This window comes from Somniosus microcephalus, chromosome 1 (assembly GCF_052327205.1).
Source record: "Somniosus microcephalus isolate GS21.2 chromosome 1, FLI_Smic_1.0, whole genome shotgun sequence".
Lineage (NCBI taxonomy): Eukaryota > Metazoa > Chordata > Chondrichthyes > Squaliformes > Somniosidae > Somniosus > Somniosus microcephalus.
The window spans coordinates 187091023-187117209 of NC_140987.1; the positions used below are offsets into that span (position 1 = coordinate 187091023).

At 44.6% G+C, this 26187-nt stretch overlaps 1 protein-coding gene across 27 annotated transcripts in view; it reads right to left on the bottom strand.

Moving 5' to 3' along the window:
• The window catches only part of cast (calpastatin), a 337875-nt gene that overhangs the window by 263667 nt on the left and 48021 nt on the right, over positions 1-26187 (bottom strand). For all 27 annotated transcript variants that reach the window (XM_085988382.1, XM_085988220.1, XM_085988200.1 and 24 more), the window contains exon 2: positions 25237-25305. In XM_085988382.1, the coding sequence (XP_085844508.1) occupies positions 25237-25305 (69 nt within the window). The remainder of the gene's footprint in view (positions 1-25236; positions 25306-26187) is intronic.

The following is a 26187-nucleotide window of genomic DNA, read 5'->3' on the forward strand; positions in this document are numbered from 1 at the left end:
GATTAGGCAGAGTCAGCATGATTTTATGAAAGGGAAATCGTTTTTAACAAATTTATTATAGAGTTTTTTGAGAATGTAACCAGCAGGGTAGATAAAGGGGAACCAGTGGATGTAGTATATTTGGATTTCCAAAAGGCATTCAATAAGGTGCCATTTAAAAGTTTGCTATGCAAGATAAGGGCTCATGGGGTTGAGGGTAATATATTAGCATGGATAGAGGATTGGTTAATGGACAGAAGAGAGTAGGGATAAACTGGTCATTTTACAGTTGGCAGGCTGTAACTAGTGGAGTGCCGCAAGGATCAGTGCTTGGCCTCAGCTATCTACAATCTATATTAATGACTTAGATGAAGGGACCGAGTGCAATGCATTCAATTTGCTGATGATACAAATGTAGGTGGAAAGTAAGCTGTAAGGAGGACATGAAGAGCCTGCAAAGAGATATAGATAGGTTAAGTGACTAAGCAATAAGGTGGCAGATGGAGTATAATGTGGGAGAAATGTGAGGCTATTCACTTTGGTAGGAAGAATAGAAAAGCAGAATATTTTTTTAAATGGTGAGAAACTATTAAATGTTGGTGTTCAGAGAGACTGAGGTGTCCTCGTACAGGAAACACAGAAAGTTAGCATGCAGGTACAGCAAGCAATTAGGAACGCAGATGGCATGTTGGCAATTATTGCAAGGGGGTTGGAATACAAGAGTAATGAAGTCTTACTACAATTGTACAGGGCTTTGCTGAGACCACACCTGCAGTACTGTGCACAGTTTTGGTCTCCTTATGAGGAAGGACATACATGCCTTAGAGGCAGTGCAATGAAGGTTCACTAGATTGATCCCTGGGATGAAAGCGTTGTCCTAGGAGGAGAGATTGAGTACACTGGGCCTATATTCCCTGGGGTTTAAAAAAATGTGAGGTGATCTCATTGAAATATATAAGATTCTGAGGGGGATTGACAGTGTAGATGCTGAGAGGTTGTTTCCCCTGGTTGGAGAGTCTAGGATGAGGGGGCATAGTCTCAGGATAAGGGGTCGGCCATTTAAGACTGAGATGAGGAGGAATTTCTTCACTCAGAGGGTTGTGGATCTTTGGAATTCTCTACCCCAAAGGGCTGTGGATGCTGCGTCATTGAGTATATTCAAAGCTGAGATAAATAGATTTTTGGACTCTAGGGGAATCAAGGGATATAGGGATAGGGCGGGAAAGTGGAGTTGAGGTCGAAGATCAGCCATGATCTTATTAAATGGTGGAGCAGGCTCTTGCTCCTAATTCTCATCATCTTGTGTTCTTAATTAGTTGAACTGACGAAAACTTAAGCTTTTCCGATCTAATATCACTGTTAAACACCCCAGAACAAGTTAACCCTTGTTGGAATAGGTGTAACTTGGGTTTTAACACCACATTGATTGCTGAACAACCATTCTGGTGCTGAAAAACTAATTTTATATTTGTGGAATGTCAAATTTCTCCTTTATGATAAAAATTACTAGAATTTTTAAAATAATAAATGAAGTAACCAAATTACTATTATACTTTAATTTTTATGTTAGAATATGTATAATGTAGCACCAATGTACAACGTGGAGGTAATGAGTTAATTCATACCCTGAGTTAAACGATATATGGGTCTGTATATTGCATTTACCCAGTTAAGCTTTAAAAACATGATTAAGTGACTTCAAATGCTGAGAAATTAAACTGCAGAGCAACTCGTGGGAAGATTAGGGAGGATGCCTATTCGGCCAGGCGAGGCAGCACATATACAAGATAACATATCGAAGAATTCGTTTGTTGTAAACTCACAACGGGGTTCCATTACATCAAAGTATGGTGGGACTAATGAGGATGTGCTTGCTTTGCAGAAGTAACCCGAGAACAAGACCAGAATCTGTGCTTTGCAGAGATTTAACGAGGACTGTTATCTTGAGAAAACATATAACAAGCAAAACCACCTGGCTACGGGCAACTGGATGGTTGTAAAGTAATTAAGATGAGGCCCACAGTTACAGGAGGGGACGGAACCAATTGATAACTGAAATGTGGGATTTGTGGGCGGCAGGAAGAGGAAATGTCACGGTTTATAATTGCCATTTAGCTATAACTCTGTATATGCTGATAAGCTTTACCCCCACCCCTAGGGCAGGGGTTTGATTTTTGTATAGCTGTGATTGTTGCTAGGAAATCGGTGCAGTCGGATTCAGACAGCGATCTGAAAGGTTCTCCCCAGGCCTGAATAAACCGGTGTGACTTCAATTAGTTGGTCTGTCTTTCTTACAACAAGCCGGTGATGTCGACCTTGTATATCACTTGGTCCGCACTTTGGGGGCTTACATCAATTGGCGACGAGAATGGGATATGCGATCTGAACAAGATTCTTGGACAACGATAACCTAAGACGGGCAAGTATGTTTTAATTACCACCTGTAAAATTAGAGGTTAATTGCTGGCGAGACGTCAAGTAAAAATCGACGTACAAAAGAACTATAAAAAGAAAGACACCTTTAATTGAAGGCGGTTAAAAAGTAAACCGACAGGGGCGGGAAGTCCCCTAACCCGGGAGGTGGGAAATCCTTGTAAGCCGGGAGGCGGCGAAACCTCAAACCGACAGGGGCGGGAAGTCCCCTAACCCGGGAGGCGGGAAATCCTTGTAAGCCGGGAGGCGGCGAAACCTCAAACCGACAGCGGTGGGAAGTCCCCTAACCCGGGAGGCGAGAAATCCTTATAAGCCGGGAGGCGGCAAAACCTCAAACCGACAGGGGCGAGAAGTCCCCTAACCCGGGAGGCGGGAAATCCTTGTAAGCCGGGAGGCGGCGAAACCTCAAACCGACACGGGCGGGAAGTCCCCTAACCCAGGAGGCGGGAAATCCTTGTAAGCCGGGAGGCGGCGAAACCTCAAACCGACAGGGGCGGGAAGTCCCCTAACCCGGGAGGCGGGAAACCCTTGTAAGCCGGGAGGCGGCGAAACCTCAACAAACGAATGAATGGGTGCACAATAGCGAGTGAATGCAGTCACAAAGAGGTTAAAACGGACAAGGGTGAGGTCTGTCCCAACGCCTAGCCTGAGCCAGAATTAAGAGGACAGTAGTCCCACATGATGGCCAGGATCAAGTAGGACGCAGGGAGCCACAGACTCCACAGTATCAAAACCTCGGGACTAAAGGGTTGGTGTGTGTGTTTAACAAAATGGAGTGATTGACAGGAAGTAAAGAAGGAAATCTGAGAAGAGATATATAAAGTGAGACGAGTGAATTTAGAATCATGGAAAAAAAAAAGGGGAGATGGAAAGGAGGATTCCCTACTGTGGGGGGACCTGGATTCTATAACCCGATTCCTGGTAGATAAAAAAATAAAAAAGACAGTGCAGAGAGCCAAAAGGCTTAGTGGGGGGGGAGAAACCAAAGATAAAGAGGGAATGGTAATCTTAGCTTGTTACCAGAAACAATGTAAGGAATCGAAACAGGAGGGAGAGATAAAGAAGGAAAAATATCTAATTTGCAGGCTAACCAATTTGAAAACTCAGCAAAGGAAGAAAAAAAACAAACAGGGATTTGGAAAGCTAGGGAAAGCTGCTGAGTCACTGATTTAAAAAGGAAGAAAAGATAAACTTAAAGCTTTACCAACATGGAAGTTATTAGCATCTGTACCGAGACAAGTAAAACACAAGATTTGCTGAGTGAAAGGAACCTTAAAAGTATGCTGGAGTTTCAGGCAGTATAAAATTGTGTGTTAAAGTGTGAATGTTTTCCTGACTAGGAATGTTTAAGAGGTTACAATATTCCTTTGTCTGAAAGTCCGTCCTTAAAAAAAAAATGTCTGCTGTTTGTGTTTTTGCTCCACCCACTTCTCTGTATTAAAAAAAAGCATTTAACCCTTTTGTCTTGTCTTGGATTTTGGAAGTTTTAAGAATGTGCAAATAAGATTGTGCCCTCAGAATGAAAAAAACCTACTACAATTTAAGTTAAGCTGGAGTGTAAAAACTGAGAAGAGCAACAAAAAGTTTGTTTAACAAAAGATTAAGGCCTAGAAATTCAGTGCCCTTAGCACCGATTTTGCGGCGCTAGAGGGCCTAGCGCTGCAATTGGTGCCGGTTCCTAAATTGCCTGGGGCCCTTCCACGGCGGTAGACCGGTAGCGCTGCGCCGGCACCGATGACTTCATCGGTGTGCGCAGCGTCCCAGTTGCCGTGGTAACCCGGCCCCAAGCCGAAATTCAGTTGCTGCCGCCTCGCCAGTGGCAGCCGCAACTAAGACTCCGGCAAACGAGTGCTGCCGGAGTCTGCGCCGGCGCTTTAAGGAGGCGCGGCGGCCGGCCGCTTTCCCGCCGGCCGCCTGCCCGCAGCTCCCTCCCCGGACTTCTCCCCCCCCCCCCCCGGAACAGATGCAAGCCCGGCACTTGTCCGAGGTGCCGGGCTCATTTTTGAGGAGATTTGCGCGGGCCGCGGCCGGGTGCAGGCAGCTCCTCCTTAACGGAAGGAGGAGGCCTGCACTTCCCGAGCCTGCCGCACCGCAGCGGGCGCCGCAGCGCCGGAATAGCGCCGCAATGCGGCGCGTTGCGCCAGTTTTCAGGCGCTAAAACCCTTCAGTAGCGCCAGCAGCCGTTTGGGCGCGGCGCTACTGAATTTTTGGCGCGCGCAAAGGGACTTAGCGCCGGCGCTAACTTCCGGCGCTAAAGCCCTGGCGCAGCGCAAACTCAATTTCTAGGCCTAAGTTTCAGTCTAAGATTTAACCTTGGAGTTATGAGGTAAATTAACCTATTAAAACCAGACTTTCATTGTGGCCACAGTGACATTCTGGTTGGTGTAAATTGGTGTAGTCCAAATTGAATAAGATAACTCCACTCCGCAAGAATATCCGATAGTGGCAGGTCCCTCTACAATATTTAATTGACTATGGTACTGGGAGCCCTATAGAATGCGGGACTAGAGTTAAACCCTAGAAAGGTACAGGTAGGGGAGGATGAAGTAATCTACCTAGGATACATAATAACACAAAGGAAGAGACAAATGCCCGAAGACAGAAAGGTGGGTTAATAAAGAACAGTACCTTGAGAGCCAGATGATAACTAATCAGAATCAGTGTGACGTGTGGCCATTGAAGGAAGCAGATTAGAGACTTAGGGCTGCTCGATCGTGAGTTTGTGATTCTGTGTAATACGGAGGATTTAAGGAAATTGTCCAGTAATATGAATAAGTTGGGGCTAGGAGGGGATCCTTTTAAAAGCTATAGCAGACGTAGAGCAAATGAGACTCCGGCAGCATATGCCGACAGACTGTGGCCCACATGGGAGGGGCACTACGACCAAGAGGACAGCTAGCGGAGCTGCACGCAATCACTGGCTGCGTGCTTTGATTTATCAGTCCAGTACTTACAAGCAGCTATGGTCAGATTTTGATCCAGAAGATGGGGTAAATACAAAGGCTAAAGTTGTGAGGAAAATGACCCTGCGCTTTGAGGTGCGCCATACAGATAAAAGGAATATCGGGGTAATGAATAAGCCAAAGGGCAAGGTTTGTGAAATGAAAAGGGGAAGCCCTCAGAGATGGCAGCAGGAAGGGACCGCGCCAGGGAGGGGAGGGGGTCAGGCAGGTACTAGGGCTATTTAATTATTGCCGGAACTTTATCCCAGAATATGCAGAAATGGCCCAGCCTATACAGGATTTGATCAAAGGGGGAAACCATCCCAGGAGCTGGTGGACCATGAAACAGCTTTTGTAAAGTGAAACAAGCCCTCGTAAGTGCTCCTGCCCTGGGAGTACCAGACCAGAATAGGCCATTCCACATCTATAACTACCACAGTAAGGATCATTACAATGGCAACGGACAGGTTAAAAGGGAAAGTCGGCTAGAAGAAAGCCTATCGGCTCAGGTAGCAGACTTGGTGGCTCTCACCGAAGCCCTGAGGTTAGCCAAAGGAAAAAGTGTAAACATATACAGATAGTCGGTATGCCTTTGGGGTGGTGTCTGATTACATGGTAGCCTGGAGTAGGCGAGGATATATGACACCAGGAGGAGGACCCATAAGACATGAGAATATAATCAAGGAATTAGTAGGAGCCTCTCTCCTACCCAAAGAGTGCGCAATTATAAATTAAAACACACAAGAGGATTACTGACCGACACCAACAGGGCAATGCATGGGCAGACGAGGCAGCTAAGCGAGCAGCTGAGAAAGGGAATCTGACCAATGAAGCCCAAGTGTTCATGTTTAGTTAAAGTGTGAAACCACAACTGTCTTTCGGTCAGGAATGGTTTTTTTAGGTTACGTGAAGTGACGCAATAATGTTTTGCTCCACCTTCAAAAGCCTGCAAAGGAGTTAACCCTTTCCACTGACAGCTGTTTGAGTTCACCAAGCAACGATTTCAGTATTACTGAATAGAATTTAAAGATATTGGACATTATTAAATTTAAGTTTCTTAATGTTAAGTTAATATTTCCCCACAGTGATAGAAGGAAAATTATGATTTGATAAATAGAAGTTATCTTATAAACTAATTGCAGCACTGTCTCAAATGGCCGGAAGGCTGCTTGGGATGCTGTCCTGTTACCCAAAGATAAATCTATACAGATAGTTAGAGACATGAGGCCAAAGACCAACAGATTATACGGGATCTAGAACAGGATACACGGGACGACCAGAAGGAGGTCCCAGCTGTAGGTAGCAAGGTGATGGCAAAAATAATACCAGCCAAACCAGGGCTAGCACCCAGATGGTCAGGACCTTATGAAGTATTAATGAACAGTGACACATGCGCTTGTATAGAGGAGTCCGGAACGGGTAAAGGAAGGTGGAAGCACTGGACTCAGTTAAAAATATATAACAAAGACAATGAGTAAGCCAGAGATGGTGCCCTTTTGAGCAGAGTGAGGAGTATACTAGAAGATATAAAGAATGGGAAGGGGAGTTACTACATATATCAATGATAGGGCTGTGTATGATGATAATGTTATATGCCATAGTTTGCATCTTCAGGTATGTCTGGAGACAGAGCCACAAAACAAGAAATGAACCAGATGTACAACATTTTGAACTGATAGAACGGATAAGAATAGAACAATTCTAATTGGCTGGTGACGACCAGCTCCCTTTTTGTAATTACAGGAACACTGGACATCCGGAATGAGGTGGAACGTCCTCGCCTTGATCCTAGGTATGAACATAAGTATTGCCATTGTCGAGGGGGATTAGTAATAAGGAGAACACAGGATTAGGTGTATTTTAGTGTGGCACATAGAGTTATTAAGCTTGCCATTAATGAGTACTTTTGAGATGCAAAACAAATATGGAACTCCCTGTGGGTAAAACAATTAGAGGGTCCACAGGGAAAATCTATCTTACAAAGATGTAAGAAATGGGGAGTATTGGAAATGGCCGGAGCAGGGTATGCGGCCGGGTTAGCAACAGTTAATAGCTTGGACATAGAAGGAGTAAACGAAGGAGTAGAAGAACTACAAGCAAAAATAGAGAAGTTACTAAAACAAGCTACCGGAAATAGCCAGCAATTGGCACTGGAAGGGAAACAAACAATAATGCAATTGTTGGGGGTGGAAGAGGTAGTAGCCCCCCATGCAGAAACAATCAATACAATTATTGATCGACTTGACAATGCTTCGCGCCAAACCCATAAGGAACTAGTATGTGCCATGTATGGCTCATGGCTATTGTCGAATGCTCAGCATAACATGAGGCAAATAAATAATGGACAGATCCCTGATTGGATTACTAATGAGGATCTGGAACCTTGGATAGACACAAATAAAAGCCTATGTAAGGGGCGTAAAATGGGACAAGTATACCGGGCAGGCAATTGTCTGACCCCATGGACTAAGATGATTGGCTTTGTACTGGCCATCCCACAACTCCCAGAAGAGGGACTGCCCCTATACAACATGATTAATATAGGAGAGGTACAAAGGGAGAGTTGGGTTAAATATCATGATGTCCCTACTTTGGGAAAGGGATGAAGATAATAAACAGAAGAATGGAACCTTAAGGGGGGTGGTAATGGACGGGTGCCACCACAAGGGAAGGGCATAGGTGTGCACACACCCCCCGCCCCCGCCACCGAAGGAGACACATCCGAGTGCGGATTTACAAAAATCACCAATTGCACCCTTGAGGTACACCCAAGGGGGATACACCGGACAAGGGTAGCACCAAGGAACAACGGGACATTTTGTGTCACCACAACTGAACAGAAAATATGAATATCAAGATCTGACTTGTCCCATTCCCCAACCAAACTTTTGTTTTGATCCAAAGATATCTACACAGATAGGACACCAATATATACACCCACCAAGACCACAGGAAACGAAAACCTGGTCACTTGATAATATGGGACTTAATAAAGAGGTTGAAACTTATGTCATACCAGAGCCCAGGGCAATTCCTAAGTTAGAGGAAGAGGAAGCTTGGAAGAAATTACAGCAGGAAACGAAGGAACTTTTAAGACTTAAAGAAACACTGTTGCTAACCACCAACAAACAAGGGGTAGGGTGTGAGAAGAATTATTATGAAAACTGCGTTTATGATTGCGGAAGTATGAGTACTAGACACACTGGCTTGGTACCAACAGGGTGACAGTACTCATAGCAAACAATCTTAAAGTATAGCATATTGGCCATATTGGGTCAAAGTGACCAATGGGCCATAAGGGGGGACTGAAGTAACCAAATTACTATTATACTTTAATTATGTTAGAATATGTATAATGTAGCACCAATGTACAACGTGGAGGTAATGAGTTAATTCATACCCTGAGTTAAACGATATATGGGTCTGTATATTGCATTTACCCAGTTAAGCTTTAAAAACATGATTAAGTGACTTCAAATGCTGAGAAATTAAACTGCAGAGCAACTCGTGGGAAGATTAGGGAGGATGCCTATTCGGCCAGGCGAGGCAGCACATATACAAGATAACATATCGAAGAATTCGTTTGTTGTAAACTCACAACGGAGTTCCATTACATCAAAGTATGATGGGACTAATGAGGATGTGCTTGCTTTGCAGGAGTAGCCCGAGAACAAGGCCAGAATCTGTGCTTTGCAGAGATTTAACGAGGACTGTTATCTTGAGAAAACATGTAACAAGCAAAACCACCTGGCTACGGGCAACTGGATGGTTGTAAAGTAATTAAGATGAGGCCCACAGTCACAGGAGGTGACGGGACCAATTGATAACTGAAATGTGGGATTTGTGGGCGGCAGGAAGAGGAAATGTCACGGTTTATAATTGCCATTTAACTATAACTCTGTATATGCTGATAAGCTTTACCCCCACCCCTAGGGCAGGGGTTTGATTTTTGTATAACTGTGATTGTTGCTAGGGAATCGGTGGAGTCGGATTCAAACAGCGATCTGAAAGGTTCTCCCCAGGCCTGAATAAAAAATATTTTTTATATTTTAAAAACTTTGTTTATGATATTTGAGCTTCTACCTTAACCCCAATGTGCATATTCCAATCTTTATTTTGCTCTCTGCAAAAAAATTTGTAAGTAAATTGATAATCAGTGCTTTTTATTTCCTGGTTTGCTGTCTGAGAATTCTTCAATGTGATTGGCTGTTTAGACAGCTTGATGACACCACTGCTGCTCTTCGCTAGGGATCCCCTTTTGACAGCACTACAATCAATTTAACGTCGAGAAAGCTAAAGTTTTTGCCATAGAGTTCGCAAGATCGTTGTGGGCAGCTTTCTTTAAGGTCAGTGGCGATCGCCGTCACTTCACTGTTGGCCACAAATTCCGAGCCAATAAATGCTGGCTTTGCCAGCGACGCCCATATCCCTGATTGAATAAAAAAACATTATCTTGTATAATTTGATCATTACCAATCAATCCTGTACTCTATGCCCCTCTGTATAAAACCCAGCCAATATCCATTTGCCTGATATTGAATTGCACACTCCTTTCTCATAACTTGACATTCCACTTGGAAAATCTAGTTGCGAATAGGCAAGAGCCAAAGCTCAGGTGTCCTAATGTGTAAAGGTACTTGAGCAGGAACCCTGAATCGTGTTCTCCACCCTAGCCCAGGAATGCTGTAGGAGTACTGCTAGAGGTTAACTGGGGCTTGAAGACCAAGATTGCCTATTTCTATCTCCATAATGTCACCCGTCTCCACCACTGCCTCAGCCCATCTGCTGCTGCAACACGTATTCATGCTTTTGTTATCTCCAGACTAGACTATTCTAATGCTCTCCTGGCCAGTCTCCAATCTTCCACCCTCCCTACACTTGAGCTCAAACAAAACTCTGCTGCCCGTGTCCTAACTCACACCAGGTCCTGTTTACCTATCACCCCTGTGCTCGCTGACCTACATTGGCTCCTGATCTGGCAATGCTTCAATTTTAAAAATCTCATCCTTGTTTCAAATCCCTCCATGCCATCATCCCTCCCTATTTCAGTACCCTCCTTTAGCCCTACAACCAATATTCCCTCTAATTTTTTTTTTGGGTGCGCAGCCCCTTCACAGTTTCGCGCATGCACGAAACCTAACATTAGAAAAGCCGGTCCCGGGCTGCGGGGGACCGGCGGAGAGCTGTGTGGCTGTGCAGCCGAATAGCTTAAGGGGAAGCAGCGAGAGCGGACCGACCTGTCAGGGAACAGGCAAAGGTGGAGCAAGGAAATAAAGCCCGAGGCTCGAGGCCCAGACTGAGCTATTGGGAGCAGCAGCGAGAGCGGACCTCAACAGGCAACATTCGAAAGTGATGTCAGAGATTAAAAGTGACGTCAGCACAAGGGAAGGAGCTGATTGGTAAGTAGGACCTGGTGAGTAGGACCTGGTGAGTATTTCTACAGTCCAGTCATTAAAGTAAAAGTAAGGTCTCTAGTTTAGAGTAAGTAGTGTTTAAAGTGAAGTAAGGTCCCTAGTGTCTTTAATATTCTTTAATTTAAAGGAAGTAAAGGGAGTAAATTAAGGATAGGGCATGGCAGGGCAGCTTGGAGTGCTCCTCCTGTGCTATGTGGGAAGTCAGGGACACTTTTGGTGTCCAGGGCGAACACATGTGCAGGAAGTGTCTCCAGCTGCAGCTACTCGAAATCCGCTTTTCAGAGCTGGAGCTGTGGCTGGAGTCACTATGGAGCATCCGAGAGGCTGAGATCATCGTGGATAGCATGTTTAACGAGGTGGTCACACCGCAGGTAAAGAGTGCACAGGCAGACAGGGAATGGGTGACCGCCAGACAGAGTAAAAGAACTAGGAAGGTAGTGCAGGAGACCCCTGGGTCCATCTCCCTCTCCAACAGATTTTCCATTTTGGATACTGATGGGGGAGATGGTTTTGCAGGGGAATGAAGCAAAAGCCAAGTCCGTGGCACTACAAGTGGCTCAGCTGCACAGGAGGGGAGGAAAAAGAATGGGAGAGCAATAGTGATAGGGGATTCTATCGTAAGGGGAACAGATAGACATTTCTGTGGCCGCAGACGTGACTCCAGAATGGTATGTTGCCTCCCTGGTGCCAGGGTCAAGGATGTCACTGAGCGGCTGCAGGACATTCTGAAGGGGGAGGGTGAACAGCCAGAGGTTGTGGTCCATATCGGTACCAATGACATAGGTAGAAAGAGGGACGAGGTCCTGCAAGCAGAATATAGGGAGCTAGGACCTCAAAGGTAGTAATCTCAGGATTCCTCCCAGTGCCACATGCTAGCGGGTTCAGAAATAGGAGAATAGACCAGATAAATGCATGGCTGGAGAGATGGTGTAGGAGGGAAGGATTTAAATTCCTGAGGCATTGGGACCGATTCTGGGGAAGGTAGGACCTATACAAGCTGGACAGGTTACACCTCGGCAGAAACGAGACCAACATCCTCGCAGGGAGGTTTGCTAGTGCTGTTGGGAAGGATTTAAACTAGTTTGTCAGAGGGTTGGGAACCTAAGTGTGGGCCCAGAACGGAGAGAAACAAAGCTGGAAGTGCAAGTTAGAAAAGTAGTCAGCAAAACTAGTAGGGAGCAGAAACAAAGGCCAACAGTAAAGAGGGTCAAAGTGCAGAAAAATATTAAACAGGCAAAGTTGAAAGCACTTTATCTAAATGCACGTTGCATTCGCAACAAGGTGGATGAATTAATGGCACTAATAAAAGTAAATAGGTATGATGTAATTGCCATTACAGAGACATGGTTGCAGGGTAACCAAAGCTGGGAACTGAATGTTCCAGGATACTCAGCGTAGCGCTGTTAATAAGGGTTGAGGTCGGTACAGTAGAGATAAAAGATCTTGGCTTGGCAGATCATGATGTAGAACTGGAATCAGTTTGGGTGGAGCTAAGAAACTGCAAAGGGCAGAAAAAATTGGTGGGAGTTGTGTATAGGCCACCAAACAGTAATGGTAATGTAGGGCACAGGATCAATCAAGAGATTAGAAGTGCATGTAACAAGGGCAATACGGTAATCATGGGGGGCTTTAATCTACATATTGACTGGGCAAATCAAATGACCACTAATGGTGTGGAGGACAAATTCTTGGAATGCATGCAAGATGGTTTCCTGGATCAGTATATGGACGAACCAACCAGGGAACAAGCTATTCTGGATCTGGTACTGTGTAATGAGAAAGGGCTAATCAATAATCTTGTGGTAAAGGGGCCTTTAGGGACAAGTGACCATAATATGATTGAATTTTACATTAAGTTTGAGAGTGATGTAGTCCAATCTGAAACTAAGGTCTTCAATCTAAACAGAGGAAACTACAAGGGTATGAGGGACAAGTTGGCCATGGTAGATTGGGTGACTGCACTAAAAGGTATGAAGGGGGATATACAATGGCTAACATTCAAGGAAATAATGCATAATTTGCAACAAACATATATTCCTCTAGGGCATAAAAACCCAAAAGGAAAAGTGATCCAACCATGGCTAACAAAAGAAATTAAAGCTAGTATTAAGTCAAAGGAGGAAGCTTATAAAGTTGCCAGAAAAAGCGGTCAGCCTGAGGATTGTGATCTTTTTAGAAATCAGCAAAGGGGGACCAAGAAATTGATAAAGAAAGGGAAAATGGAATATGAGCACAAACTAGCAAAAAATATAAAAACGGATTGTAAAAGTTTCTATAGGTATGTGAAAAGGAAAAGACTGGCGAAGGTAAATGTAGGTCCTTTACAATCAGAGACAGGAGAATTTATAATGGGGAATGGGGAAAGAGGAAATGGCACAGAAATTAAATAAATACTTTGTTTCTGTCTTCACGGAGGAAGACACAAAAAACCTCCCAGAAATACGAGAAAACCAAGGGTGTGACGAGAATGAGGAACATAAAGAAATTATCAGTAAAAAAACAGTACTAGCAAAATTAATGGGACTAAAAGTAATTAAATCCCAATGACCTGATGACCTACATCCTAGGGTTTTGAAAGAGATGGCCATTGGAATAGTGGACGCATTCGTTGTCATCTTCCAAAATTCTATAGATTCTGGTACAGTTCCTGCAGATTGGAGGATAGCAAACGTAACCCCACTATTTAAGAAAGGAGGGAGAGAGAAAACATAGAAACATAGAAGATAGGAGCAGGAGTAGGCCATTCGGCCCTTCGAGCCTGCTCCGCCATTCAATGAGATCATGGCTGATCATCCAAATTCAGTACCCGGTCCCTGCCTTCTCCCCATATCCCTTGATCCCTTTAGCCTTAAGAAATATATCCAACTCCTTCTTGAATATATTTAATGAACTGGCCTCCACTGCCCTCTGTGGCAGAGAATTCCACAGGTTCACCACTCTCTGGGTGAAGAAATTCCTCCTCATTTCAGTCCTAAATGGTTTACCCCTTATCCTTAGACTATGACCCCTAGTTCTGGACCCCCCGGCCTTCGGGAACATCCTTCCTGCATCTAGTCTGTCCAGGCCTGACAGAATTTTATAGGTTTCGATGAGATCCCCTCTCAATCTTCTAAACTCCAGTGAGTATGAGCCCAATCGACACAATCTCTCCTCATACGTCATTCCTGTCATCCCAGGTATCAGCCTCCATGGCAAGAACGTCCTTCCTCAGGTAAGGTGACCAAAACTGCACACAACACTCAAGGTGCGGTCTCACCAAGGGCCTGTACAACTGCAGCAAGACATCCTTTTTCCTGTACTCAAGCCCTCTTGCTACGAAGGCCAACATACCATTTGCCTTCTTAACCGCCTGCTGCACCTGCATGCTTACCTTCAGCGACTGGTGCACAAGAACACCCAGGTCTCTTTGCACTTCCCCTTCTCCCAATCTATTGCCATTCAAATAATAGTCTGCCTTCATGGTTTTGCCACCAAAGTGGATAACCTCACATTTATCCACATTATAGTGCATTTGCCATGTTTCTGCCCAATCATCCAACCTGTCCAAATTGTACTGGAGTTTCACAACATGCTCCTCACAGCATACCCTCCCACCCAGCTTTGTGTCGTCTGCAAATTTGGAGATATTACATCCAATTCCCTCGTCCAGATCATTAATATATATTGTGAACAGCTGGGGCCCTAGGACCGATCCTTGCGGTACCCCACTAGTCACTGCCTGCCACTCGGAAAACGACCCGTTTATTCCAACTCTTTGCTTTCTGTCCGCCAACCAGTTCTCTATCCAAGTCAATACCTTGCCCCCAATCCCATGTGCCTTAATTTTGCACGCTAATCTCTTATGCGGGACCTTACCGAAAGCCTTCTGAAAGTTCAAATACACCACATCCACTGGTTCTCCCTTATCTATTTTACCAGTTACATCCTCAAAAAATTCCAGTAGGCTTTCCAACGGGGAACTACAGACCTGTTAGCCTCACATCAGTAGTTGGGAAAATGCTGGAATCTATTATAAAGGATGCAATAACTGGGCACTTAGAAACTAATAGTAAGATTGGGCAGAGTCAACGTGGACTTATGAAAAGGAAATCCTGTTTGACAAACCTATTGGAGTTCCTTGAGGATGTAACCAGTGGAGTAGACAAAGGGGAACCGGTAGATGTGTTGTATCTGGATTTTCAGAAGGCCTTTGATAAGGTCCCACACAAGAGGTTGGTGAACAAAATTAGGGCACATGGAATTGGGGGTAATATAGTAGCATGGATTGAGAATTGGTTAACAGACAGAAAACAAAGAGTAGGGATAAACGGGTCTTTTTCAGGATGGCAGGCTGTGGCTGGTGGGGTACCGCAAGGATCGGTGCTTGGGCCCCAGCTATTTACAATCTATATCAATGATTTGGATGAGGGGACTAAATGTAACATTTCCAAATTTGCTGATGATACAAAGCTAGGTGGCAGTGTCAGTTGCGAAGAGGATGTGAAGAGGCTTCAAGGGGATCTCGACAGGCTCAGTGAGTGGGCGAGAACATGGCAGATGGAATATAATGTGGATAAATGTGAAATTATTCACTTTGGTACAAAAAACAGAAAGGCAGAGTTTTTCCTAAATGGTAAAAGATTGGGGAATGCAGATGCTCAAAGGGACCTGAGTGTCCTTGTACATGAGTCACTGAAAGTGAATGTGCCGGTGCAGCAAGCCATCCGGAAGGCAAATGGTATGCTGGCCTTCATTAGAAGAGGATTTGAGTACAGGAGTAAAGAAGTCTTACTCCAATTATATAGGGCCTTGGTGGGACCACAACTGGAGTACTGTGTACAATTTTGGTCTCCTTACCTAAGGAAAGATATACTTGCCATAGAGGGAGTGCAGCGAAGGTTCACGAGATTGATTCCTGGGATGGCGGGACTGTCGTATGAGAAGAGATTGCGTAAACTAGGCCTGTATTCTCTTGAATTCAGAAGAATGAGAGGGGATCTCATTGAAGCATGCAAAATTATTACAGGGCTTGATAGGATGGATGCTAGGAGAATGTTTCCCTTGGCTGGGGAGTCTAGAACCAGGGGCCACAGCCTCAGGATAAAGGGTAGGCCATTCAGGACTGAGATGAGAAGAAATTTCTTCACACAGAGGGTGGTGAATCTTTGGAATTCTCTACCCCAGGTGGCTGTGAAGGCTCAGTCATTGGGTATATTCAAAACAGAAGTCGATAGATTTCTGACTAGTAAAGGCATCAAGGGATATGGCGATAGGGCCAGTGAATGGAGTTGAGGCAGAAGATCAGCTATGATCTCATTGAATGGCGGAGCAGGCTCGAAGGGCCAAATGGCCTACTCCTGCGCCTATTCTGTATGTTATTATGTTCTTACAGAACGTTGCCTACAACCCTCCCAGAACTGAGTGGCCTAGGTATTGGATATGGCTCAAAAACAGGTGGTGTGATGGTCCAGCACTATTTGGCTGCGCACATTCAAAGTGGTGCAGGCAGCATGCAATTCGTGCTGTCTGCTCATTTACATGATTGTAGTGCTGATCTCAGTGCTAATGCGCTGCCGATTGGCTTACCGTTCAACTGCTGGCCCAATATCGGGTGCAGACTAATGGCCAGTAATGCTTGGCCTAGAATCTCTGCACTACTTAAAGGGGAGGTGCTTTGATGCAGCAGCACCCCGTAGTCATTGCAGTTGGAGCTGGAATTGCAGTTGGAACACATGGCTCAGCACCAGCAAAGAGAATGAGCCAGAAGTTTCTCTGGTGCAGCTCTGGAGGGATTGGTACTGACAGTGAAGAGGAGGCAGGCTGTCCTGTTCCTGCAGGATGGTAGGAAGCCATCAGCGCATACTTCAAGAAGGCTGTGGTAAGAGTGTCATACCCAGGACATGGATCCAGTGCCAGAAATTTAATGACCTCACACGGCTGGTCAAGGTGAATGAAGGCTTCAGCAAATGCCACATCCCACCATCTGCACCACAAACCTCACACACTGCTCAATGCACCACATCCCCAGCACTCACCGACCAACAATCTCTACCTTTCACCACTCAGACCTCACAATCATAGCTTCACTTCACCCAACCCAACCTTACCACTGCTGCAACACTCACACCCACATCTCACTCCTTAAACACACTGACAGCTATTCAACTATGGCAGGCACATCACCCAAACACATTGCATCACACTCATTGACACACTTCCCTTTCTCTTGCAGGCCAATCTATCTATCTCCTTCTTAAATATATTCAGTGATTTGACCTCCACAGCCTTCTGTGGTAGAGAATTCCACAGGTTCACCACCCTCTGAGTGAAGAAATTTCTCCTCATCTCAGTCCTAAATGTCCTACCCTGTATCCTGAGACTGTGACCCCTTGTTCTAGACCGCCCCCCTCCCCCCGCCCCCAGCCCCCAGCCCCAGCCAGGGGGAACATCCTCCCTGCATCCAGTCTGTCTAGCCCTGTCAGAATTTTATACGTTTCAATGAGATCCCTCTCATTCTTCTAAACTCTAGTGAATACAGGCCTAGTCGGCCCAATCTCTCTCCTCATATAACAGTCCTGCCATCCCAGGAATCAGTCTGGTGAACCTTCGCTGCACTCCCTCTATGGCAAGTATATCCTTTCTTAGGTAAGGAGACGAAAACTGCACACAGTGCTCCAGGTGTGGGCTCACCAAGGCCCTGTATAACTGCAGTAAGACATCCTTGCTCCTGTACTCAAATCCTCTTGCAATGAAGGCCAACATACCATTTGCCTTCCTAACTGCTTGCTGCACCTGCATGTTTACTCTCAGTGACAGCTGTACAAGGACACCCAGGTCCCTTTGTACATCAACATTTCCCAATGTATCACTATTTAAATAATACTCTGCCTTTCTGTTTTTCCGACCGAAGTAGATAACTTCACATTTATCCACGTTATACTGCAGCTGCCATGTATTTGTCCACTCACTCAACTTATCTAAATCGCCTTGAAGCCTCTTTGCATCCTCCTCACAACTCACAATCCCAACTAGTTTCATGTCATCAGCAAACTTGGAAATATTACATTTGGTTCCCTCATCCAAATCATTCATATATTTTGTGAATAGCTGGGACCAAGCACTGATCCCTGCGGTATCCCACTAGTCACCGCCTGTCACTCTGAAAAAGACCCACTTATTCCTACTCTCTGTTTCCTGTCTGTTAACCAATTTTCAATCCATGCCAGTACATTACCCCCAATCCCATGTGCTTTAATTTTGCACACTAACTGCTTATGTGAGACTTTATCAAAGGCCTTCTGAAAATCCAAATACACCACATCCACTGGTTCTTCCTTATCTATTCTACCAGTTACATCCTCAAAAAACTCCAATAGGTTTATCAAACACGATTTCCCTTTCATAAATCCATGTTGACTTTGTCTAATCCCGTTGATATTTTCTAAGTGTCCTGTTATCACATCCTTTATAATAGACTCTAGCATTTTCCCTACGACTGATGTTAGGCTAATGGTCTGTAGTTCCCTGTTTTCCCTCTCCCTCCTGTTTTAAATAGTGGGATTATATTTGCCACCCTCCAATCTACAGGAACTGTTCCATAATCTAGAAAATTTGGAAGATGACAACCAATGCATCCACTATTTCCATGTCTACCTCTTTTAGTACTCTGGGATGCAAATTTTCAGGCCCTGGGGATTTATCGGCTTTCAGTCCCATTAATTTCTCCAGCACTATTTTTTTATTAATACTAATTTCCTTTAATTCCTCCTTCTCACTAGACCCTTGGTTCCCTAGCATTTCTGGGAAGTTATTTGTGTCGTCTTCCATGAAGACAGAACCAAAGTATTTGTTTAATTGCTCTGCCATTTCCTTGTTCCCCATTATAAATTCTCCCATTTCTGACTGTAAGGGACCTACATTTGTCTTCACTAATCTTTTTCTTTTTACATACTTGTAGAAGTTTTACAGTCTGCTTTTTCCTCAGGCTTCCTACTTTTTCTGGCAACTTTATATGACACCTCTTTGGATCTAATACTATCCTTAATTTCTTTTGTTAGCCATGGTTGGGCCGCTTTTCCTTTTGTGTTTTTGCACCAAAAAGGAATGTGTAACTGTTGCAATTCATGCATTCGTTCCTTAAATGTTAGCCATTGCCTATCCACCGTCAAGCCTTTTAATGAAGCTCCCCAATCTATCATAGCCAATTCACTCCTCATACCTTCGTAGTTTCCTTTGTTTAGATTTAGGACCCTAGTTTTGGATTGGACTACTTCACTTATCATCATAATGAAGAATACTAGCATGTTTTTGTCACTCTTCCTTAAAGTACCCCGCACAACAAGATTATTAATTAACCCCTTCTCATTGCACAATACCCAATCTAGGATAGCCTGTTCCCTAGTTGGCTTCTCAACGTACTGGTCTAAAAAACCATCTTGTACACACTCCAGGAATTCATCCTCCACAGTATTATTGCTAATTTGGTTTGGCCAGTCTATATGTAGGTTAAAGTCACCCATGATAACTGCAGCACCCTTGTTACATGCATCTCTAATTTCCTGTTTGATACCATCCCCTACATTACCACTACTGTTGGAGGCCTATAGTCAACTCCCATCAATATTTTCTGCCCCTTGGTGCTTCTTAGCTCCACCCAGACTGATTCTACAACTTGATTTTCTGAACCAATATCCTTTCTCACTATTGCTCTGATTTCATCCTTTACTAACGCCACCCCACCTCCTTTTCCTTTTTGCCTGTCCTTCTTAAATATCGAATATCCTTGGATATTCAGTTCCCAGCCTTGGTCACCCTGCAGCCATGTCTCCGTAATCGCAATTATATCGGATCCGTTTACATCTATTTGCGCTGTTAATTCATCTACCTTATTAAGAATGCTTCGTGCATTCAGATACAGTGCCTTTAGATTTGTCTTTTTAACATTTTTAGACATCTTAACATTTTTTTGTACTATGGCCCTATTTGTCTTATTACCATTTTTTCTTACCTGGACCCTATTTGTTCGTGCACTCCTTTGTTTGTACGCTCTGTCCCTTCCTGACACAATCTGGTTATCCTTACCCCAATCACTTCCCTGCACTGCTTCCTTGTCTTTTCTCTTTAGCATTCTAGATTTCTCTCCACCGGGACCCCCCCTCCGCACCCCCCCCGGCCCTTATTTCGTTTAAAGCCCTATCTACCTCCCTAGTTATTTGATTCGTTAGAACTCTGGTCCCAGCATGGTTCAGGTGTAGTCCATCCCAACGGAACAGCTCTCTCTTTCCCCAGTACTGGTGCCAGTGCCCCACGAATCGAAACCCACTTCTCCCACACCAATCTTTGAGCCATGCATTCATCTCCCTTATTCTATTGACCTTATGCCAATTTGCTCGTGGCGCAGGTAATAATCCAGAGATTATGACCTTTGTGGTTCTGCTTTTTAATTTAGTCCCTAGTTGCTCAAACTCTCTCAGCAGCACCTTTTTCTTAGTCCTACCTATGTTGTTGGTACCTACGTGGACCACGACAACTGGATCCTCCCCCTCCAAGTTCTTCTCCAGCCCGGAGGAGATGTCTTTTACCCTGGCACCGGGTAGGCAACATAGCCTTCGGGACTCATGCTCCTGGCTGCAGAGAACAGTGTCTATTCCCCTAACTATACTGTTGCCTTCCTTTTCACTCCCCCCACTTGAACGGCTTCTGTACCACGGTGCCGTGCTCAGTGTGCTCGTCCTCCCCGCAGTACCCGCACTTGTCCACAAGGGTAGGGTTGCAAGAACTTCTAATCTATTGGACAAGTGCAGGTACTGAGGCTCTTGCAATACTACCTCCTGGATCCCCGTACCTGACTCATTCACAGTCACACCTTCCTGTCCCTGACCACGTGTCAATTCTGAAATATTTAATCTAAAGGGTATGGCTGCCTCCTGGAGCAAAAGGTCCAGGTAACTTTCTCGCAATGTCTGCAACTCGGACACCAGCTCCTCAACTCGGAGCCAAAGCTCCTCGAGCCGCAGACACTTACTGCAGATGTAGTCGTCATGGACAAAAATGTCCACAAGCTCCTATATATTGAGTCTGGGATGTTGGCTGCAAGGTATGATTCTATAAGTATGATGACTATGTCAGGCTGTTCCTTGACTAGTCTGTGGGACAGTTCTCCCAATTTTGGCACAAGTCCCCAAATGTTAGTGAGAAGGACCTTGCAGGGTCGACTGGGCTGGATTTGCCTTTGTCGTGTCCAGTGCCTAGGTCAATGCTAGGTGGTTCGTCCGGTTTTATTCTTAGTTTACTTCTTTGTAGTGGTTTGGTACAACTGAGTGGCTTGCTAGGCCATTTCAGAGGGCAGTTAAGAGTCAACCACATGGCTGTGGGTCTGGAGTCACATATAGGCCAGACCAGGTAAGGATTGCAGATTTCCTTTCCTAAAGGGTATTAGTGCACCCTAACTTCATGACTGAACCTTTCCAATCAGATTTCTGCCCTAGCCACAGCACTAAAATGGCCCTAAACAAAGTCGCAAATGACATCCTCTGTGATTGTGACACATTCTCTCTCCTCATCCTTCTCGACCTATCTGCAGCCTTTAAGATGGTGGCCTATGCCATCCTCTACCAACGCCTCTCTTCCGTTGGCCAGTTGAGTGGGACTGCTCTCCTGGCCGGCCGATCGTCCACCCTTCATAAACCTGAATGCATCCAAAACCCATATCCCAGCCCGCACCAAGTCCCGCTCATCCATCACCCTTGTGTTTGCTGACCTGTTACCTCCCGATCCAACAATGCCTCGGTTTTAAAATTGTCATCCTCATGTTTAAACTCTGCATTCCTCCTACTCTGGCCACCTGCGCATCGCCAACTCCCTTTGCCCAACCATTGGTGGCCGTGCCTTCGGCCATCTAGGCCCTAAATTATACAATTCCCTCACTAAACCTCTGCACCTCTCTCCTCCTTTAAGATGCTCCTTAAAATCTACCTCTTTGAGCAGGCTTTTAGACACCAGTCCCAATATCAACTTCTTTGGTTCAGTGACAATTTTTGTCTGATTATGTTCCTGTGAAGCATCTTGGGGGATGTTTTCCTACATTAAGGACACTATATAAATGCAAGTTGTAGTTACTGATTAAAATTACCAGAAATGTTTACAGGATATTAATGTACTACAGTAATTGGGTATCAGATTGGTTTTAGTGAGTACCTCTAGAAAATATTCTATGAATATCTGAGTATTTCATTTTTTCTTCTCACGCCACAACCACTTAGCATTTAAACTTCTAACATTCCCATTTAATGTTACAATACTAGAAAACAAGTTATTGTTCTGTTGGGTTTGTATGTATCTTTCAAAGCTGCAATAATCCAGATCCAAGATAGATATTAAGAAAGCAACTGGAATTCAAGATGGAGAGAGAGAGATGGAGAGAGAGAGAGAGAGAGAGAGAGAGAGAGAAAAAGAGAGAGAGAGGTTCTGGCCAGGATTTTCCAATTTCATCCTCCCCAGCCAACAATTTTTCAACCATTCATTCTAGGTGGAGATCTGTGTGTAGAGCCGGAAGATGTAGGTGAGGTTTTAAATGAATATTTTGCATCTGTGTTCACTATGGAGAAGGACGATGTAGGCATAGAAATCAGGCAGGGGGTTGTGTTATACTTGAACAAATTAGCATTGAGATGGAGGAGGTACTAGCGGTTTTAGCGGACTTAAAAGTGGATAAATCCCCAGGCCCAGACGAGATGTATCCCAGGCTGCTGTGTGAGACAAATTTTCAGAACCTCTCTGGCCACAGGAGAGGTGCCAGAGGACTGGAGGACAGCCAATGTAGTACCATTATTCAAGAAGGGTAGTAGGGATAAACCAGGGAATTACAGGCCAGTGAGCCTAACATCAGTGGTAGAAAAATTATTGGAAAAAATGCTGAGGGACAGAATTAGTCTCCACTTGGAGAGGCAAGGATTAATCAAGGATAGTCAGCATGGCTTTGTCAGGGGGAGAGCATGTCTAACCAATTTGATTGAATTTTGCGAGGGGGTGGCTAGATGTGTGGATGAGGGTAGTGCAGTTGATGTAGTCTACATGGACTTCAGTAAGACTTTTGACAAAGTCCCGCATGGGAGACTGGTCAAGAAAGTAAGAGCCCATGGGATCCAGGGCAATTTGGCACATTGGATCCAAAATTGGCTTAGTGGCAGGAGGCAGAGGGTGATGGTCAAAGATTGTTTTTGTGACTGGAAGCCTGTGTCCAGTGGTGTACCGCAGGGATCGGTGCTGGGTCCCTTGCTGTTTGTAGTGTACATTAATGATTTAGATCTGAATGTAGGAGGTATGATCAGTAAGTTCGCAGATGACACGAAAATTGGTGGAATGGTAAATAGCGAGGAGGGAAGCATCAGGCTACAGGACAATATAGACGGGTTGGTCAGATGGGCAGAACAGTGACAAATGGAATTTAACCCTGAAAAGTGTGAGGTGATGCATTTTGGAGGACTAACAAGGCAAGGGAATACACAATGAATGGTAGGACCCTAGGAAGGACAGAGGATCAGAGGGACCTTGGTGTGCATGTACATAGATCCCTGAAGGCAGCAGGACAGGTAGATAAGGTGGTTAAGAAGGCATATGGGATACTTATATTCTATGCCTCGGCTAATGAAGGCAAGAGCAGGGAGGTTGTGATGGAGCTGTACAAAACGCTAGTTAGACCACAGCTGGAATACTGTGTGCAGTTCTGGTCGCCACACTATAGGAAGGATGTGATTGCATTGGAGAGGGTGCAGAGGAGATTCACCAGGATATTACCTGGGCTGGAGCATTTCAGCTATGAAGAGAGACTGGACATGCTGGGGTTGTTTTCCTTAGAGCAGAGAAGGCTGAGGGGGGACCTGATTGAGGTGTACAAAATTATGAGGGGCATAGATAGGGTAGATAGAAAGGAACTTTCCCCTTAGTAGAGGGGTCAATAACCAGGGGGCATAGTTTCAAGGTAAGGGGCAGGAGGTTTAGAAGGGATTTGAGGAAAAACTTTTTTGCCCAGAGGGTGGTTGGAATCTGGAACTCACTGCCTGAAAGGGTGGTAGAGGCAGGAACCCTCACAACATTCAAGAAGCATTTAGATGAGCACTTGAAATGCCATAGCATACAAGGCTACGGACCAAGTGCTGGAAAATGGGATTAGAATAGATGGCCGGCGCAGACACGATGGGCCGAAGAGCCTCTCTCTGTGCTGTATAACTCTATGACTATGAGACTCTTGGACAGGGTAGGTCAGAAGAGGAAAATATTCCCTTTGTTTGAATCACAGCCACTTAACAACTAATAATTTTTAATCACATGCGAATCAGATTATTTATTTATAATGACGGTGTACTTTTAATGACTGTGAAATAGATTTGCAACCATTTCAGTGGTTTCTGGCTTCCTGACAATGGGTGTTTACCTTCTCATTAGCATTTCATGGAATTTTCCTCAAGAATGCTTTATTTTCACTTGTTCTGGTGTAACAGCAATTTAAATGCAATTTTAAATGATTGTCAGTTTGAGCAGAGGGTTACACGTGAAAGCCACAGGTGAGGGGGGGGTGGCGGGCCGGGATGATACAATATCACAAGCCAGCATCCCATTGCTTACTAAGTTGTTAAGACTGTGTGTTGTTTTTTCAATAAAATTGTTTTTACATCAAAGGAAAATTGTATAAGTCCCTAGTCTGGCTGCGGTTTCCCCCCCACCAATCCTGGCATGGCTGCTGATATCCATTCTAACGTGTAGAACTTCGTAATCGCTTGGGCCTTCTACCTGTGAAGACACACCTTTGGAATGCATTCTCTTATCAAACTGATCAGTAAGACTCATCTTTTAATACAAGTGACTGGGTCATTCCAAAAGACTGGGAGAAGTCGAATAGTGTATTTTGCTGGTACTGAAGAAAGTCTGAAGCTTGAAGAGGATATTTCAGGTATCTCACTTAGATATATTTTAATTGGATGCTTCATTTTTTTAACAGCATTATGTTTAGTGTTCAAACTGGATAATGCTACAGAGAACGCCCAGTTATTTTTCTGAGAACCAGCCAGTAAAATCCCTAACCTCTTTGTCCATGACCATAGGGTAGCTGGAAGGGATACATCTTGTAAAATATACTGAAATGTAAAATAACTTACACAAGTGCACCATTCACATTATCCCAGCTATCACCGAGGAAAAAAAGCTCACAACCACAGATGCTAAAATATACCATCACCGTGACTAGGGAATGCTAAGTGTTTTTAATAAATAGATTTTCCATGCTTTGGTGGCTCAGTTGGTAAAAGCTTCCCAACATAGAACTGAAAATCTGAATTTACAAGATCATGCAAAAATACCCATTTTTCATTTCAACCAGTTGTCCATTGTTTGTGTGTAAAAGAGCAAGCCTCCCAGTGCGGGTGGAATTAAAGTTTCTGCCCTCACCTCTTGTAGCTCTGCTGCATATTCAACAAGTTTATTACGTTTCTTACCTCCGATGCTTGAGCACTCATGCTGACTCCTTGCTTTGACGATGTAGCCAAACCAGTCTTTTTTTCACCCTGTTGAAGAAAAAAAATCAAAATGGAATTTGGTTACTTAAACAATTTCCAGGGAGACCTTTCAGATTGATTCATGTGCATTAGAAACACTTTACTTACAGCCAATCGACTATATATTTGTAAATGCAAGGCACAAAAATATAAAAAGCAATGCAAATTAGCTGCTGAGTATCTTGACCAAGTACAGAAAGCACAGTAGTCCAACTAAACAAAGAAGGTTAAGGGGAGATTTAATAGAGCTGTTCAAAATTATGAGCTATTTTGGTAGAGTAAATAAGGAGAAATTGTTTCTGTAGTGTATGTACCTTTAAGAAAGAACTACTTTTACAGCTCCTGTATACTGTAGCACTGGCAGTGACCACACCTGTATATAAGCCCTGAGCAGGGATCTGTACTGTTAGTTTTTAGACTACCCTCATCCAGTAAACACCTGTTGATTGTTGATCTGCAGTCTCCGTCTATTTATTGAAGAACACCATACCTTAAGATTCACGGATTTAACAGTGGCGACGAGGTCGATTCGAACCTACCTGCAACTCTGCATTTCCTCCCAAGGATTCGCTCCTGGAGGACAGTGGAAGAAAGTCGAGGCCAGAAGCACGGGCGTCGACCACGCGCAACCGCCCAGTCATCCGGCAGAGAGTGAGCATCGCAGGGGAGGCTGTTGAGAGCTGGGCTTGGTTCTCCAGCCACGACGATCCAGCAACAGGCTGGCAACAGGTACAGCGCAGACCCTTCCCGGACAGCGGCGGCTGGAGGTGACCGACGGCACAGAAAAGGCCGAGCAGCGTCGACGGGGTAAGAGAGAGGGTAAAGCGCACAGGGCGCAGCCGGGGGTTGAAGACCGAGCGGCATCGATGGAAAACAAAAAGAGAGAGAGGG